Source organism: Brachyhypopomus gauderio, unplaced genomic scaffold (assembly GCF_052324685.1).
Source record: "Brachyhypopomus gauderio isolate BG-103 unplaced genomic scaffold, BGAUD_0.2 sc57, whole genome shotgun sequence".
NCBI classification, from domain to species: Eukaryota; Metazoa; Chordata; class Actinopteri; order Gymnotiformes; family Hypopomidae; genus Brachyhypopomus; species Brachyhypopomus gauderio.
In genome coordinates this window covers 1,918,543-1,936,526 of record NW_027506880.1, presented here as the reverse complement: position 1 = coordinate 1,936,526, position 17,984 = coordinate 1,918,543, and the positions used below count along the sequence as shown (strand labels likewise).

Below are 17,984 nucleotides of genomic sequence, written 5' to 3'. Positions count from 1 at the left end.
CTTTCCTCTTCTTCAATGCACTGCCATCAGGAGAGACTGCCTTACGCTTGTGAGAGAGAACCAGCAACCTAAAATGACATACAATGCGACTGGGGTGATGCTGTCCTCCTCGATCCCGAAGACACAAAACCACTTAAGTCGAAACAAGGCTTTATACAGTAAATGGGAGATGTGTCGTAACCACGAAACATCGTAACTGGGGACTGATGTAACCCATGGAAGCAATTCAGTGCCATCAGATTTTGAATTTGAAGCACTGTGTCACGTCTAGCCCCTCCCTCCTCCCTGGTCCCGCCTAGCTCCCCGCTCCCATTCGTTCCTCCCTCTGTCTGTCACGCCCTCGTCGTCAGTCTCGTACACCTGAGTCTTGTTCCACCGTTGTGTTTCCGTGTATAAAAACCCCCTCGTGTTTTACCCGGTGTCGGTCATTCCCTGTACGGTAATCCCTCGCTTCTCCTCTGTTATGTTGTTTGTAAGACCTGTTCCTCTCGCGACCCGTGTTCTCCATTTGTTTCACTCCTAGTCTCCGTGTGTTGGTTTATTTCCCAGTGTCTAGCGCTAGTGTTTTCCCTGTGTAGATTCCCCGTCACTAGTATTCTTTGATGTTCGTTCTCTCGTTGTCTAGTGGTTCGCCTACGTTTTAGTGTTTCTGGTATCTGTTGCCCCTGCATTTCATTTGATTCTCATGTGTATACGTTTAGTTAGTTGTTGTATTTTCATGAGTTCACATTACCCAGTTGTATGGCTTACCTGTTTTAGTTGTGTCCTCTCCTTAGCGTTTCGATTAGCTCCCTTGTTACGTGTATGCGCTATGTTCAGTTCCGTTTCTTGTCTATCGTATATTAGTTCCCATTGAGTGTTTCCCCTTGTGTGTTATTCTGGTGGGATTTAGTTTGTTCTTTCTGTTTAGCGTTTCTAGGTTCTAGTTCTCTCCCTGTATTGTGTGTTCTTTGTTAGTATTTATTTCTGAATAAATTAGTCTATCTTGCACTTGCGTCACACCCACCCTTGAAACGTTACACACTGAATTCTTTTGTGCTTGAATTTGAAGCACTGAATTTTTTTGCACTGACATTATCCATCTGAATCTTGTTGCTTTTGAATTATTCATGGTTAATACATTACAATGCAAAAAATTCAAGCGTTAAAAAATTCAAAAGATATTTTTTCAAGTTGCTTGAATTTGACAGAGGGAGAGTTATGGTGGCGCACCGGATTGGCTCCACTTCGATGAGTATATTTACTCTTTTATTTGTCTTTTGTGGTGTTTTTAAGTTTATTTAAGTTTATTTAAGCTTAAATGTAGTACAGACTGTTAAGCAATGCTAACTGCCATATGCTAGCTAGTAACTACCTAAGTTACAAACAGTAACTGTCAACACGTAATAATTACTACTACCACAGTGTTAGCAATCTGACTAGCTGCTGAAATTAACTATGGTAGTTAGCAAACTGGCAGTCCCAAAAGGGTTTTGCTGCTGTGTACCAATGTTGCCGTGTACAGCTATGGATTCACTGTGATCTGCTGTAGTGGTTCTGACCTGAACTAATGTTAGCTAGCTAGGGTTAGTTAGTTCATTATAAGACAGTGTTTTGAACACACGTCAAGTAGATGCAGCTATGCAAGGTTTAGGAACTTAGGGTGTACTCACACTAGGCACGGTTTGCTTGTTCCGTGCTGGGGCCCGGTTATCCCCCCTCCCCACTCCCCCGCACTCACACTGCCTTCATCAACCCGGCCCGAGCATGCTTACGTCATCACAACGCCACTTTATTTGGAATAAAAGCGCGCTCGCACAAAACTATGGAGTTCCCAATTCTCGTTTTATTGTATTTTTGGAGTCGTTTTGGGAGTGCAGAAACACGGTGCAAGCACAGATTTATCGCTCATTTAACACAACGATTGTCTGCTAATCGCTTTGCCGCTATGACTGTTTAACGTGAGCGTCGCATCACTGACGTCATGTTTGAGTAACGGCAAAATGAACCAATCAGACGAGGCACCGAGCGGGCCCGGGCATGGATAGCGCTCACACTAGAAGCAAACCATGCCCGAGTCCACATGAATCGTGCCCTGGCCCACCTCTTCAAGCGGGCCCGAGCACGGTTAACTGATCCGGGCCCGGTTGGAGTCATCACACTAGCCAAACGAACCGTGCTTCGGCAGGGAACCGTGCCCGGGCCCGGATCACAGACCCTAGTGTGAGTACGCCCTTAGGCTATTTTGTCATTTCAGTAGTATTTACACAAATGCCGCAGTTTATCTAGATAGTTATTTGTTAGCACCAGCTAAATGAGAATGAAGAGATGAACCACTGTGTAGTGGTGGAGTGAGCACACTTAAGTGTCATAAGAGGAAATTATTTCGGGAGAAGAGGCCTGTAGCCATGTGAAAGTGGTGGTCCGCGTCCGTCCGTTCAACTCCAGAGAGACTGTTGGGAACTCCAAGAAGGTGGTTCATGTTGTGGATAGCCATATGCTCATCTTTGATCCCAAAGAGGAACTGACATTTTTCCGCAGGCAGAGGGCTGGCAACAGGGATGCCAGCTAGCAAGATGGATCTGGGCCGATTCCGGCTCCGTTTCAGCAACGTTGGTTGTTTGCCGGCTCGGTACCCCCGCATCTGGCCCGAATGTGGCCAGGTGCTGGTGCTGTCATCTGACTGAGACTCGGCAGGAACGTGGCACCTCGCATCTGGCCTGAATACATTTTGGAATGTGCAGAAAGAAACACAATAATGGGGCAGTTCCAACAAATCTTGAAGTAGTGACTGATCACTACAAAGATATATTTCTTAATGGGATGTGGATTAGATGTGTAGTACCGGACAACTGTGTTAGAATTAATAATGACATTTTATTAGTTTTAAATATTGTTGTCAGTCAGGGGTCCACATTTCTTGTTTATCAGAACTTCATGACCAAAGAACAATTCTTTTATTGTCCAATGAATTCATGTGACCATAAAATCTATATTGTCTCTAATTTGTTTCCTGAACTCAAATATTCAGTTATCAGTGATTGTTTTTGCCTCTTCAGCAGAAACAAATAGCAATGTCTCTGCTTCATGTTAACTAGAATGTAATCTTGAAATGTACACAACCTCTCCATTTATTCCTCTGTTTTTACATGCGACTTCATTTCACTTTTGACATGTGAATAATAGAATGTGTAAATAGAGTTTGTAGTTGCTTGCAGTTCTCATACATATGTAAATATCTGTCTATGGTTGTTACAGTTGGTTGCTCATTCTTAAATTGCATTTATATCAATATGTAGGCTATTAAATAAATTTGTATTTTATTCTATTTTCCCATCTGTTACAGAGATATGTATTACATTGTTGAATTTAACTTAACAAAGGAGGTAGAAGTTGTGCCAGATAATTGGGTAAATTATGGAATATGCAGGTGGCCAAAATTTAAAAATAGTGGCAGAATGAGAGCTGCTGTAATTTCTAAAGAAACACCTACTATAGACTGGGATTCGTTTGCTGTCCGTGTCCTTTACACAAGTGGTAGGTTATTATAATTGCCAAACAAGTTCATATTTGGTTTTTTATTCTACTTATTCAGTCATTGTCCACATATGCCTAATTATATAGTAATTGAGAGATTTTCCATCTAGACTCTTTCCACGACATTATAAACACATACAAGTTTACAAATAGACTAAAATGTATGTTTTTTAAAAGTTTATTTGCTGAATTTAACACACTTGTATATGTTAAAAATAGATGGTAAATATCACATGCTAATATAATCCTTGTTATAATATAACAATAAATGACAGCATGTGACATCTGGCCTGACATATTTATGAATCCATCAATAAAGTGTTACTGGTTTCTGTATAAAGTACATATAGATATTTTTCCACATTATTCATAGATATTTTTCTACTTCATTAGAGTCTTATCAAGCTGCCAAGAGCTGAAATTTTGTCAGATTTACAGACAGCTGAAGAACATGTACCTGCTCAAAGAATTTAAAGGTAACAATGCTGTTTCCAGTGTTGGGGAGTAACGAATTACATGTAACGACGTTATGTAATTTAATTACAAAAAAAGTGTAACTAATTCGTTACAGTTACATTGAGAAAATATGTAATTCAGTTAGTTACTTCTGGAAATATTAAGAATTACAATTTTAGTTACATTAAAAAATATAAACAAAAACCTTTGCAAAATATTTAATGATATTTTTAATATCATACCGCTTGTTTCTGTGCTGGAGCAGCAAGCGCGCGGTTCAGTTTCAGCTCAAGCAGCAATAATGACAGATGCCTTGAAGCACTGGAAATTTAAGGAGCATTTGTTTTCGCTACGTGTTGTCAATAAATGTGAACCATGTGCCACCATCGGCAACTATTTGTGATTATGCCAAGCCTTTGTGTAAATTTCGGAGTTTGGAGGTTTATTTCCGATCAGAAGGCAACCATTATTGGGGTTGTAAGCGAGCTAACAGCAAGGTATGTTGACTGTAGTTTCCATAGTTAGTTACCTGCTGGGCTAGCTGCTACCATTCACTTGAATGTGTTTGTCCTTTAGCATGCTAGCTTGATTTATAGGCTAACCAATTTAACAGTTTAAAGTCCTAAACAGGCATTCGTTGGAATCATACATGACTTTTATAGACAACGACACACGGTATCAAATGAATATTTATGACTGTTTGGTGTTGGAAAAACATTTGTCGATGTCTATGACACGACCTAGCCTACCCAATTGGTTTCATTGGACCTATCTTAGACCTACCGTTCGACAAGCAACACATTTTAATTAAATTTGTATGAAGTAATGAAATGCAGTTTGGTATCTAATCAAGTGCAACACGTGCAGATTGTATAGAATTCAGTATTTAGAGATAAAATGCAGTTATTTACAGCTAGTGTAAGTAAAGATGGTTAATAGATATGTGCAGAATAGATAAATTACCTAGGGAAATGCATGTGTTTGTAATGTATGGCAGTACAATGCACAGGGCAAAGAAAAATAGCATGGTATAAATAAATGTGATAAATACAGATGGAATCATACAGATAATATACAGATTATCCTATACCACTGTAGATAGGGCAATACAGATGTGAATTGAAGAGGGACACTGTACAGATGTTGTGTGGATGGTAAGGTATGGATAGAGGGGAAGGAAAGAATGGTCTTCGGGAAGAGTTCAATAAGGTGACCACTGTGGGAAAGAAGTGGTTTCTGAACCTGCTTGTGTTAGTCTGCAAACTGTGAAAATGGTGGAGCCTGGGGGAGGAGCGGAAAAGAGTATGGCCCAATGACAGGAGTCTGAGAATCTTCTTGTGGACCTCCTGTGATTGCCTGTCCACCAATTCCCTCTCAGCTTAGTATCCCTCTATTTTAAGGTTCACACTGTCAGTTCTCAAATATTAAATGTTGATCATGGGTCAATACTCATTTAAACCTTAAAGTAATCCAAAAGTAATTAGTTACATTACTTTTTTAAAGTAATTGGGAAAGTTACATTACAATTACATTTTAAACAAGGTAACTTGTAACTGTAACAAATTACATTTTTAAAGTAACTTACCCAACACTGGCTGTTTCAGGAAAATATATGAAGATGCATTACAACAGGGGTGGCCAACCCGCGGCTCTTTGCCTGGTTTCGTGCGGCTCCCCAGCCGGTCCGCGGGCTCACCTGCACTAACGGGGCGACACACTGCTACATTTTCGTGGTGCACGGTTTGTTTACAAGCCTAGCGAGCCGCTAATACTTTTAAAATCGTCGTAGTGGAAAACACGCATTTGACTGACAGCTAATAATTTAACACCCCCCCCCCCCTGCTCAACAATTTACACTCGCCGCCACCCACCCCCCCCCACCCCGCTCGACAACTTAGGGCGTACTCACACTAGGCACGGTTTGCTCGTTCCGTGCTGTGGCCCGGTTATCCCCCCTCCCCACTCCCCCGCTGGCCTGCACTCACACTCGCTTCAGCAACCCGGCCCGGGGCACGCTTACGTCATCACAACGCCGCTTTATTTGGAAAAAAGCGCGCTCGCACAACACTATAGAGTTCACGATTCTCTTTTTATTGTATTTTTGGAGTCGTTTTGGGAGTGCAGAAACACGGTGCAAGCACAGATTTATCGATAATTTAACACAACGATTGTCTGCTAATCGCTTTGCCGCTATGACTGTTTAACGTGAGCGTCGCATCACTGATGTCATGTTTGAGTTCCAGCGAAATGAACCAATCAGACGAGGCACCAAGCGGGCCCGGGCACGGAGAGCGCTCACACTAGAAGCGAACCGTGCCCGAGTCCACATGAATCGTGCCCTGGCCCACCTCTTCAAAGCGGGCCCGAGCACAGTTAACTGATCCGGGCCCGGGCACGGTTGGAGCGCTCACACTAGCCAAACGAACCGTGCTTCGGCAGACAACCGTGCCCGGGCCCGGATCACAGAGCCTAGTGTGAGCACGCCCTTACACTCGCCACCCCCCCCACCCCCGCTCGACAACTTACACTCGCCACCCCTGCATTACAACATAGATAGTTCAATGACAAATGTTCTTCAACAAAGCTAGCTTTACTGCCGCATTGTTTGTGGTTGTGGCTTTTGCAAAAGCATTCTGTTGTGATCGCAGTTTGCCTTTTATTTTGTTGTTTTTCTTTATGCCTAATTTTGGCATACTTAGCTCCGTGTTTGGTCTCAAAATGCCAACATAGATTGTACTCGGACAACCACTATCGCTTCATAGCACAAAAGGCATACCCGTTTTTTGGACAATTATAATTGTCTATACACTGTAAATAACTAAATATTTCAATGTAGTTTAACATTTTTTTTCCTATTGTATACAAAACTTTGTAAAATTACAGACATTATTTGTAATTTGACAAAATATCTTTTATTTTAAGTATTATGATAATAATTACAAGTTACACGCTTTTCTCTTTTTTTAACAGAAAAAATACAGTATTATTTATACGGTATATTTCTGCTTTCTTAAATTATATACAGATTCATGTACAATTACAGCAATTACCTGCAATTAAACATTTGGTTGATTATATAAAGGTTTATGTCTGTAAGAACAAAAAAGTTATTTTCTCTGTTATTTTAATCAAAATCTTATTAACTTGTATTATCTAATGTCTTTTGGCGATGTGTTTAGTTGTTTGCCACTGCTGGTTTAAACATGATTTTCAATGTCAGAAGTTAATGGGGTTTTCATAGTATTAGCTTACATGTAGCAATACTCGTACTTTGATTGTTAGGTGTCCTCGTAATTCAGAGGATCCATTGATGTTCAGGAGAAAAATGTACACAGTTCACAACATATAGTCCATACATATTAATTTGCCACAGAACGTGATGGTAATTGATTTGAAGAAGAAAAAAAAAACAATTTCTGCAATTGAAAATCATGATTATGCTCATTTTTATGATGACTACAGAATGAAGAGTGACTTCCTAATGTCAGTTCAGACATTAGATTTTTACATTGGCATGTCTAAAGTATGTAACTGTAGTAATGGCTGTAGGAGATTTCTGTTGATTGTTCCATCTCTATTGATGTCGGTTCTCGTTTTAGTTATTGTGCAGTCATTGGCAATAGAAAATGGCAGTTTGTTTGGGTGCTGGACTTGTAAAAGAAACATTTCTAAACACTGGGTCTATACTTGAACATAACCAAGGAAATAACCTGTAACACACTGAGAGACAGATGAACTGATATACTGGTAGACGTACATTGTAATGGAACAGGCTTTTCAGTCTAATTTGCTAGGAACGTCGTCGACTATTCTATCGCTAATGATTTATCGTCACATTAAATGATGTACAAATCAATGTGCTTAACAGTTTGGCTTTCTCCATATGCCACTGATGTCACATTTTGTAGTTGACGTCATTTCTACATTTTTAGCACTCTGGATCTGGATTTTGGGTGGCAGACATTAATGGGGTTTTTTAAAAAATCCGCTTCTATCACGTTCTGCGGTGACTGAATATTGTACCGTCAGCCAATGGGCAGCGTTGAGGGGTGGAGTCTACAGGCCTCCCAGCAGGCCCCGCGGTGAGTTCCCCGTTTCCCTGGATGTGTGTTGTATGTGCGTTAGTGTTCCCCCTCCCTTATGTGTTGCTTATAAAATAACAGTTTGTTAACATTGGTGTCATGGCTCATTCTTGTCCTTCTGACTCTAAGCCATTACAATATGTAATGAATATGAATAGATTTAAAACTGCAGTATTTTTTGTCAAAACCTTTCCAGATTAATGGAGAAAATCTTATTCAATTAAAATTCATCTTGCAGCTGGATTGTAATAATTAATTGTAATTCTAATAATTCAGGGAAAAGTTGTAAAATAACGATATTTCTCTGCAAAAATATTAGTGCTGTCACTTTTTTAAAAGTGCTTAATCATAATAATTCAGGGAAAGGTTGTAAAATAACGATATTTCTCTGCAAAAATATTAGTGCTGTCACTCTATTAAAAGTGCTAAATCATAATAATCCAGGAAAAATCTGTAAAATAACTGTTACGAAACAACTCCGGACCCTTCCCTGTGGGCGTCATGATGTCGTCTGCGTGCAGTTAGGCCATGTTTGTACTTCCGTGGGTGTGGGTTGTTTGTGAGCGTGTTCGTTTGTTACACCTGTGCCTTGTCTCGAGGTCACGTGGGTCTGTGTAATTCACCTATTTAATGTGCGTTCGCGCAGTGCCGTGTGCTCGTCTATGTCTAAAACTACGTGTCAGCGTGAGTGTGTTGATGTGCTGCTTGCGCTCTGCACAGAGCTTATTCGTGTTGTCTTATTAAATGTTCGTTGTTCACCGTAATCGTCTTGGTGCCTGCTTCCCACACCCAAGCGTTACAATAACAGTATTTCTCTGCAGAATGTTTAATGATTTTTTTCTGTAAATGAATAGTTTTTCCACTTAATTAAAATGAGGGTTTTTTACTTTAAAATTTACTTTAAAAAGTTTTTGTTAGGCAGCCACTGCTGCCAGTCATTGACTGTTTTTTAAGGATTTTTTTTACAGTGTAGGCTAATAATTATAATTATAAGCCTGTAGGCTTTTTAAGCTCTCGTGGGCCACATAAAATGATGCGGTGAGCCACATTTGGCCCATGGTCCTTGAGTATGACACCTGTGGCTTAGACTGAATAATTCATAAATACATGTTCATAATTTGTAGGATAAATCGAAGATTTATTGAATCCGACACAGAAATTGAATATGAAGGTGAAAATGATGCTTATAAACCTCCTGCTAAAAGAGCCAGGCCTCACCTTGCAGAGGCACCACATGTGACTCCACCAAACAGACAGGCCTGGCACTTCAGCTGCAAACATTCAGCAACAAGCAGTTCAGGAACAGCCAAGGCCAGTATGTTCAAGTAATTCACATTCTCACAATCTCTAAGACATATATAATCTAAAACAATTATGCTGAAACTGAACATCATAAATGATTTTTCACAATTTTTTCAGTAATAGAAAGAGAAATTCTGACTGTACTCGAAGTGCTGCGACAGCAACAAAATGAAATACTAGGCCTGCTCAAGTGCATTACAAATGTACATGGGCAGAATGGGACAAAACAAAATGAAGATTTCACTGCTCCAATTGCTGATGAATCACAGTTCAAAAATTTTGACATGAACCTCAGGTCAGGTGCTGATCTTAGGAAGAGATTGGTATGTGCAATCTGCATCAAGTCTTTGTGTTATGTATTTACTGTATCATAGTCCCATTAAGAGATTAAATGTAGTGTAAAATGGAGACAAATTAAGTATTATATCGCGATCGATTCTTAGGGCGTACTCACACTAGGCACGGTTTGCTTGTTCCGTGCTGGGGCCCGGTTATCCCCCCTCCCCACTCCCCCGCTGGCCTGCACTCACACTCGCTTCAGCAACCCGGCCCGAGCACGCTTACGTCATCACAACGCCGCTTTATTTGGAAAAAAGCGCGCTCGCACAACACTATAGAGTTCACGATTCTCTTTTTATTGTATTTTTGGAGTCGTTTTGGGAGTGCAGAAACACGGTGCAAGCACAGATTTATCGATAATTTAACACAACGATTGTCTGCTAATCGCTTTGCCGCTATGACTGTTTAACGTGAGCGTCGCATCACTGATGTCATGTTTGAGTTCCAGCGAAATGAACCAATCAGGCGAGGCACCAAGCGGGCCCGGGCACGGATAGCGCTCACACTAGAAGCGAACCGTGCCCGAGTCCACATGAATCGTGCCCTGGCCCACCTCTTCAAAGCGGGCCCGAGCACGGTTAACTGATCCGGGCCCGGGCACGGTTGGAGCGCTCACACTAGCCAAACGAACCGTGCTTCGGCAGGCAACCGTGCCCGGGCCCGGATCACAGAGCCTAGTGTGAGTACGCCCTTAGTGTTGACTTGTAACTCCCGTGGTAGCCCAACTAAAAAGTAGCCCAAAAAACAACACTGTTGGTTCGTCATTCAAATTCAGTCACGAAGCCAGAAGGCGGGCCAAATTATTTATCAACCGGCGGGCCGCAGCGGAGGCGCCGGCAGGCCGCAAACGTATGTTGTGCACCCCTGACATAGAGTGTAAATATGTTGAACAATCCCCCCATTTTATTGTATTGTGTATTGTGTGTGCAGTATTTTCATGAATGTATAATATTAAATGCAGACTGATTGTATGTGCAATAAAAAATCAACTAGTCTTTCTTTCACAGATTCAGTGTTTTGGTTTTTCTGGAGTCAAGGAAACAGTTTGGCGAATAATGCAAAAAGCTATCACAAATAACCTGGCAAAAAAATTTTAACTGGACAGGTGCAAATGAGAAAATTGCATTCAAATCATCAAAATTGAAAGATCTTGGGTAGGTTTTTGGAATAAATATTTAGAATTAATTTAGTTTTTGGCCATTTTAGCAAGGTAGAAGAGATAATGTTTTATATAAACAACAAAGTGAAATGAGTATTTATATACACTGAGGTGCCATTTTAGATACATTTCTACGGAGCCCGTAAGGTGACATAATGTAAAAAATAAAATAACACGTGGCCACGCCTTATTAACGCGTGCGAACGACTTATTAATGCGTGTGAAGGAAATAATTAACACATGCAAATGAGATAATTAACACGTACAAACAAGATAATTAAGTATTACTTTATATAAAGCCAGGTTTACCTTCCTTGGACAGTCAGTTAGTGCACATCCCTTCCTTGGCAGTCAGTTCGCGAACAACCCTGGGAGCTGCTGCTTTGCTGTGAAAAAAAGAACTTAGTTGCCGCGCGTGAAGGGCCACGTTAGTATCTCGTTCCCACGCCTTAATGATCTCGTTGGGTAGGTTTTTGGAATAAATATTTAGAATTAATTTAGTTTTTGGCCATTTTAGCAAGGTAGAAGAGATAATGTTTTATATAAACAACAAAGTGAAATGAGTATTTATATACACTGAGGTGCCATTTTAGATACATTTCTACGGAGCCCGTAAGGTGACATAATGTAAAAAATAAAATAACACGTGGCCACGCCTTATTAACGCGTGCGAACGACTTATTAATGCGTGTGAAGGAAATAATTAACACATGCAAATGAGATAATTAACACGTACAAACAAGATAATTAAGTATTACTTTATATAAAGCCAGGTTTACCTTCCTTGGACAGTCAGTTAGTGCACATCCCTTCCTTGGCAGTCAGTTCGCGAACAACCCTGGGAGCTGCTGCTTTGCTGTGAAAAAAAGAACTTAGTTGCCGCGCGTGAAGGGCCACGTTAGTATCTCGTTCCCACGCCTTAATGATCTCGTTCCCACGCGTTAAGTATCTCGTTCCCACGCGTTAATAAGTCGTGGCCACGGTTTATTATTATTTTTTACATGATGTCACCTTATAGGCTCCGTATATTCCAGATAGTACCATAGATTTTACACTTTATAGGTTTACAGTTACTAATGCATCTCATCTTTGACACCTAACAAAAGATCGATTGCTCATCTTTTGTGTGCCGGATTTTTACTCGGAATTTTTTTACGCGTATTTTTGCATCCGAATTTTTGAATGGGTATTTTGGTATTATTGAATTTTTTTTCGTTGTAATTTATTAACCATGAATAATTCAAAAGCAATAAAATTCAGATGCATAATTTCAGTGCTTCAAATTCAAAGGCAAAAAAATTCAGAGCTTCAAACTCAAGCACAAAATCTGATGGCACTGAAATGCTTCCATATAGCCTAACCCGAGGACCTCCTGTATATTCAAATTTTCTAAATCTGAGGGGTCTCTCCAGATCAAAGTTTTCATGTGGCTTTCAAAATAGCCACCGAGAAGATGGAACATTGACAGGATGTTTTCAGAATATGCATTTGTGTTCAAATTTGCAAGTGTGCTTAATAGGTAAGTGAGCTTAATATGGGCTTTTACCCTATACATCATAAATTGTCTATACATCAGAGTGTCACGGAATGACCAATGTCTTTTCTCTTGTATTGTTATTTTTAAAGTACATCAGATATTATTGTAATATGTATTGCTTTTTACAGAAATTTTCAGTAATGCTTAAGGGTAATGAACATTTTAACTTAGTGTGTGTATTGTGTCAGGTGTGACGTTGAGAATCTTGGAAACGGAAGCGTGACATCTCGCCATTGCTAAATTATCTTGGGTGATGACGGTCAATATTCGGCTAGTTAGCTAGCATAGCTAGGTATTTGTGTCATTTGGCTAATGTCATATAACTTTGAATGTAATGCTCAAATGCTACAAGGACTTCGCTAATATAAGCCATTAGATTGCAAACAGTGGTTCAGAGAAGGAAACAGCAGGAGAGGTCGACGAAAAACAATGCAACACGCCATGTCACTAGCTGGGTAGAATATCTACTACCGGTCTTAAAAGCATTTTGAAGGAAACGCTGAATGAACCCGGGACCTCCGTCCAGCAACACCGGTACGGCTCGGCAAGATGACTCTGCCGCTATGGAGGATCTTCCGTCTGTTCGGGAGAGAGACCGTGCACCTTCAGCACAGGTCCTGTGGCAACATGTCCGCCAGCCGGAGACTTCGCGTTCTTGTTGACATGGACGGTGTCATTGCAGATTTCGAGGAGGGATTTTTAAGGAAATACAGGGAAAGGTATCCAAACGAGCCGTACGTTACCTTGGAGGAGCGGAGAGGGTTTTGGGTGTCGACACAGTACGGGGAGCTGAGGAGGGACCTTTGTGTAAGTGCTTCTGCCGTTTTACATTCATTAGCCACCCAACCGTTGTATTTGTTCAAATGTAGAGCCTTTATATGCAAAGACTAACAAGAATTGCAGCCATTATGGCAAATAAACATACAACGTGTGTGGGTGTCCTCAGGAGAAAGCCATAAGTATTTGGGAGTCAAAGAACTTCTTTCTCGATCTAAAACCGGTACCAGGAGCCCTGGAAGCTGTGAAGGAGATGTCCAAAATGGAAAAGTAAGCACAAAATAGGTCGATGTTATCATTTAAGGAACCGTATTGCTAACAATTAGCCAAAAGGCATCATGTTTGGCTTGGTTAATCCCTTCAAAATACATGATATGCAATTCAGCAGTAACATTACTGTAAAGATTGCATAATTTAGACGAATTTTCTAACGGAGTATATTTTCAAACCAGTACAGATGTCTTCATTTGCACCAGTCCAATAAAACATTACAAGCACTGTCCATCTGAAAAGGTAGGTTACACTTTCTATTGAGTTTCTCAAAAACAAAAAGCTACACTGTATTAGAGGTTCTGATTTGCACAGTATACTGTGTGTGTGTGTGTGTGTGTGTGTGTGTGTGTGTGTGTGTGTGTGTGTGTGTGTGTGTAGTATGCATGGGTAGAGAAGCACCTGGGCCCTGATTTCCTAGATCAGATTATTCTCACGAGAGACAAGACCGTAGTGACTGGAGACATCCTCATTGACGACAAGCCAGACATCCTTGGTAAGATCCCATCTTCACCTCCACTGCCCAGAAAATTAGTCACGTTGTGCTCAGACAAGTAGCCGTCATAATACTTTTCCTCCGTCTCGGAACCACCACCCACGGCCCAGGTGTAGAGCCTAACCCGGCCTGGGAACACGTCCTCTTTACTGCCTGCCACAACAAACACCTGACCCCCGTCCCCGCCCAGAGACGGCTGCTGTCTTGGGCCGATGACTGGAGGGCTGTCTTGGAGATCAGGCGTCCTGCCTCCTCACCACAGCTCAGCTGCGTGTGGACCAGTGCGATGACACCAGGACACCAGTGATGGCCTTAGGCATGTGCAGAGTCTCTGCTGTTCTGCCATGGGTCTAAGTTTAAAGCATGACAGTTACCCTGCTAGATGTTTCATGGGTAAATGGGGAATGTGATGGTGAGACATGCATGTTCATGATGAAATATCTTGAAGTAGAATAGACTTCATGGTTATAAGAGTTAATACTGCCTCACAATTGTACACGGTACAAAAAAAATCTTTAAGGTTTTTATTAGTCAGTTAATAATTAATTATTATTTGTATATGTTTAGGATTCAGTTTATAGAAGGCTAGAGCTGCCTCAAACCTGCCTGATTTTAGAAATTACATTTTAATGTCACAGGGAAAGAAAGAAACAACTACACAGAAGTTTCACTCTGTACCTGGTAACGCACAAATATAAAAATACTGTGTTCACTCTCAGTAGGAAAATGTTTATTTTGCCAAAGGTTATATGCTGTTATGGACTGTCCCATGCAATGTATATAAGATGCCAGTAAGGTTCATAATATTGTAGCTGTTCATTTTTTCACAGTTTGTTAAACATTGTGTACATTTGTCACATTATTTGTGCCTCAGGGAAGACACAATGAGCCTATGATGCCCATACTTTTAAAAATTATTATTTTTAACAATGATTTGGCCGCAGTGCTGAATATGACCACTGGAGGGCAGGCATAGCACAGAGGTGGAAACAAGTTACCGTTACCCGGAAGTTTCCCCCCCTCTTACACATCGAAAGTAATTTTAGTGTGTTCAAATAATGGAGTGAAGACTTGAAACTGAACTCGCCTTAAATTGCTTTGGTGCTGTTTCTCTACCACCTGCTTCTCCGTGATATTGCATATGGTTTTATTCAGCATTGGCACAGGTGAAAAGCAGCGATTTACTTAGCATTTCACAATTTGTTTTTCATCCTTGATGGTTTGGTTATTTATCATCGATGGTGCTGCTTGCTCTGCAATTTGAAAGAGCCTAGACATTTCAGGAGTTCTTAGACTGCATGGGATTTTCAGACTGACAACACCTAAAGTATGCTACACACAGGGGCAATGTGTTGCCAAGGTATGGCACAAATAATTGCAAAAGTGATATAACCAGGCACCCCCTCCCACTATATTTAGTGTAATTTACTAGAACTATAAAAATTAAAAGAAGATAAATAACCATCTCCATGATAACAGTTTACAAAGAACATTGTAAGTCCGGGTAGAATTAAGGACGAACCTTTTCCCGCATGTTTTGAAACGTATCATGGCACTGCTGCAGATAAGGTCGTGTCTTGGCTTCCTGACGCAAACGTCATGCAGTCTGTTTGTCACACGCTGACATCTGCAGTCACGGCGAGGCAGTTCAACCACAACTGTCCATGTCAACACAGACGCGCAGAAAAGCCTCACTAAAGTTTTTAATAAAGTGCGAAAGTTGGACTCTTGGTCATTGTGTGTGTTTCCACATTGCATAATTCCAAGTGTTATTCAATATGTAATGGTTTATGACATGGTTAAAAGGAATGATCGTTTGTGTAACGTTAATGTCCGTACCTGAACTCATGGATAGGGAGCTTAATGCATAGATTGACAAATTTAATTCAAATATATTATTTTCAAATACATACCAAAGAGCAGATGGAGGAAATGGTCGCGGTATTTCCACAGCCGCTGAAGATGTAATTTTGATATTACCCACAAAGTGGAGCTGTGACCTTATATTCAAAGATTCAATGTAATTGTAAATAAACGCCCTACTTCCTATTTACAGATGCATATTCATTATAATTTCGGAGATCAGAAAATCTAATTCATTAAAATGTAGCTAAATTTTATAGTAATGGAAGGGGCTGTGGATAGTAGAGACAATTAAAGGTATATGTAATGTACACAGTGGGACTGTCTGACTGGATGATGATATCGTGTTCCAGAGGAATTATGTGCCATGTCACCTGATCAAGGAATGAGGTCAACACACATTCGGTTTCATGGCTGAACAGCCCCTCTAGGAAAAAGGTTAGATTAACGTCGACTCAAAGGGAGACAACGAGGTTGTTAAGTGGACAATTCATAATTTTCACACTATATATATCTAACACTTTGATTTGGAGTGGTTGAGAAAAAAGCAGAATTATATAAATCCAGAGAAACACCCAGTGAGGCAGCACACCTAGGTCAAATGCGTCACATTTCTGAGAAGTCCTGGTGGTGTGTTCTGAATTGTATAAATCAACAGAAGATTCTTCTTCTAAGCACGACGTGCAGCAGACTTTATGGTTAATGAATGTGGAAATGCAGAAAAATTGAGACGAGGGATGGAAAACCAAGGGAGAAAAAATCAATACAGCACGAGGTAAACAAAAACAAAATATTTGAGGTTTTATGTGCTCCCTCTGGGTAATTAACCCCCCTCTTTTCCACTCCAACGTCTTCGTCGCTCTTTATCGTTTTATAGTGGATGCATTGGCTATTCAGAGCTCGTGCTCCGCACGCTCCACACCAGCTGACCAGTCAGATCTCGATTGACCTTATTCCCTCAATTCCTTGCTGCATATCTCCGTGTACACCAACCACACGTTTGAGTCGCAGGAGAGCTGTATGTATGGAGGCTGGAGGTCAGTATCATCTCGAGCAGCATCGTTTATTAGCGACATGGAAACGTTAAGGGTGAAATGGATGTCATCAAAAAGCTTGTGGGTTCAGTTGAGAAAATTCCACAACATCCTTAACCGCGCTGAAATTCTGTTCTAGTTTGTCAACGTGACAGTGCGCCAAGAGGAAAACGGCAACGCGATAACGAACAGATGCAGCTTAAATATAAATGATCAAACGTTGTCCAGTCAGGCTTGTGTCTGCACCAACACTGATGCTACACATTCATTTTGTCATGCAAGGCTTGAGATCATCTTGGGTTCTTGTTTTAATAGTTCATAACTCCATCATCACTAATTTAAGGAAGCCATATGTTATGCAAACACCTTTTTTAGCTGCTAATGTTAATAATGCTGTTAATATGAAAAACAAGGAAATCTGCTCCTGATGTCATTCACATGGTGTCCACATTTTTCTTGCTTGTCCTAATTTTTACATTATTTTGAAAAAGATAACACTGCTTCTGCAGGCCTTTTGAAAAGAAGCACAATCACTGAGAATTTTCAAAGAAATGCAGAACTTGCTGAAATCAGCTGGACTGAGCTGCTTCTCACTCAAACTGCTCTCAAAACTCTCTCAAACTGCTTCTCACAGTTTCATTTTAGACATTTGTCATATGTGTTAAGTGTACAAGATAATCATCTTGAGAGTGCATGATCACAGCTCCGGGAAGCTGCTTGTTGAATCCCTATAAATGATAAATGATCCCTAAATGCTTAATGAGAATCCTATATTCTTATTCAAAATCCAAAATTTCAATTCAGAATCCTCAATCCGTTTAATAATAATAAAGCCCAACACAAAGTCCTAAAACATTAGTCAAAAATATTTGTTCGCTCTTTGCTTTGCTCTGCATCTGCCTTACATCTCTGGATTATATATTGATGTTGGATTACTGGCTGCACTCACAAACATGCTTGTTCAGGCAGGCTACAGTTCAGGAAATAATAGGCAGATATTATAGATCCGCACAAAACAAGTGGTGTGGGACGAATTAATTGCAGGAGACTTTGTACTCTCCTGTGTCACAGGCCGTCTGACAGTGTTTGCTGCTGCAGTCTGATGTGCAGCGTGGTGCAAATTGAGCGTATAATAAGTACTTTCCCCTGTATG

The 17,984-nt window shown here is 40.6% G+C and overlaps 1 protein-coding gene and 1 long non-coding RNA gene across 4 annotated transcripts; one reads left to right on the top strand and one right to left on the bottom strand.

The window, feature by feature from the left end:
- Positions 1-273: 273 nt before the first annotated feature.
- Positions 274-12,996, bottom strand: LOC143488966 (uncharacterized). Its single transcript, XR_013124598.1, has 5 exons — positions 12,863-12,996; positions 11,634-11,710; positions 11,164-11,240; positions 9,273-9,325; positions 274-2,699 (listed from the first exon to the last, which is right to left on the bottom strand). It is a non-coding gene; the product is annotated as an uncharacterized LOC143488966 (long non-coding RNA).
- On the top strand, positions 12,322-15,659 carry nt5m (5',3'-nucleotidase, mitochondrial). 3 transcript variants are annotated; one of them, XM_076987975.1, is made up of 6 exons: positions 12,322-12,373; positions 13,074-13,198; positions 13,338-13,438; positions 13,621-13,681; positions 13,820-13,934; positions 14,045-15,659. In XM_076987975.1, exons 1-6 carry the CDS (start codon positions 12,337-12,339, stop codon positions 14,239-14,241), a joined length of 636 nt encoding a protein of 211 aa, XP_076844090.1. In that variant the 5' UTR covers positions 12,322-12,336; the 3' UTR covers positions 14,242-15,659. The 3 variants fall into 3 exon arrangements, with proteins under 3 accessions (XP_076844090.1, XP_076844091.1, XP_076844089.1); XM_076987976.1 differs by lacking the exon at positions 12,322-12,373 and adding an exon at positions 12,594-12,925; XM_076987974.1 differs by lacking the exon at positions 12,322-12,373 and having other exon boundaries at positions 12,597-13,198.
- The last annotated feature ends 2,325 nt before the right edge of the window (positions 15,660-17,984 follow it).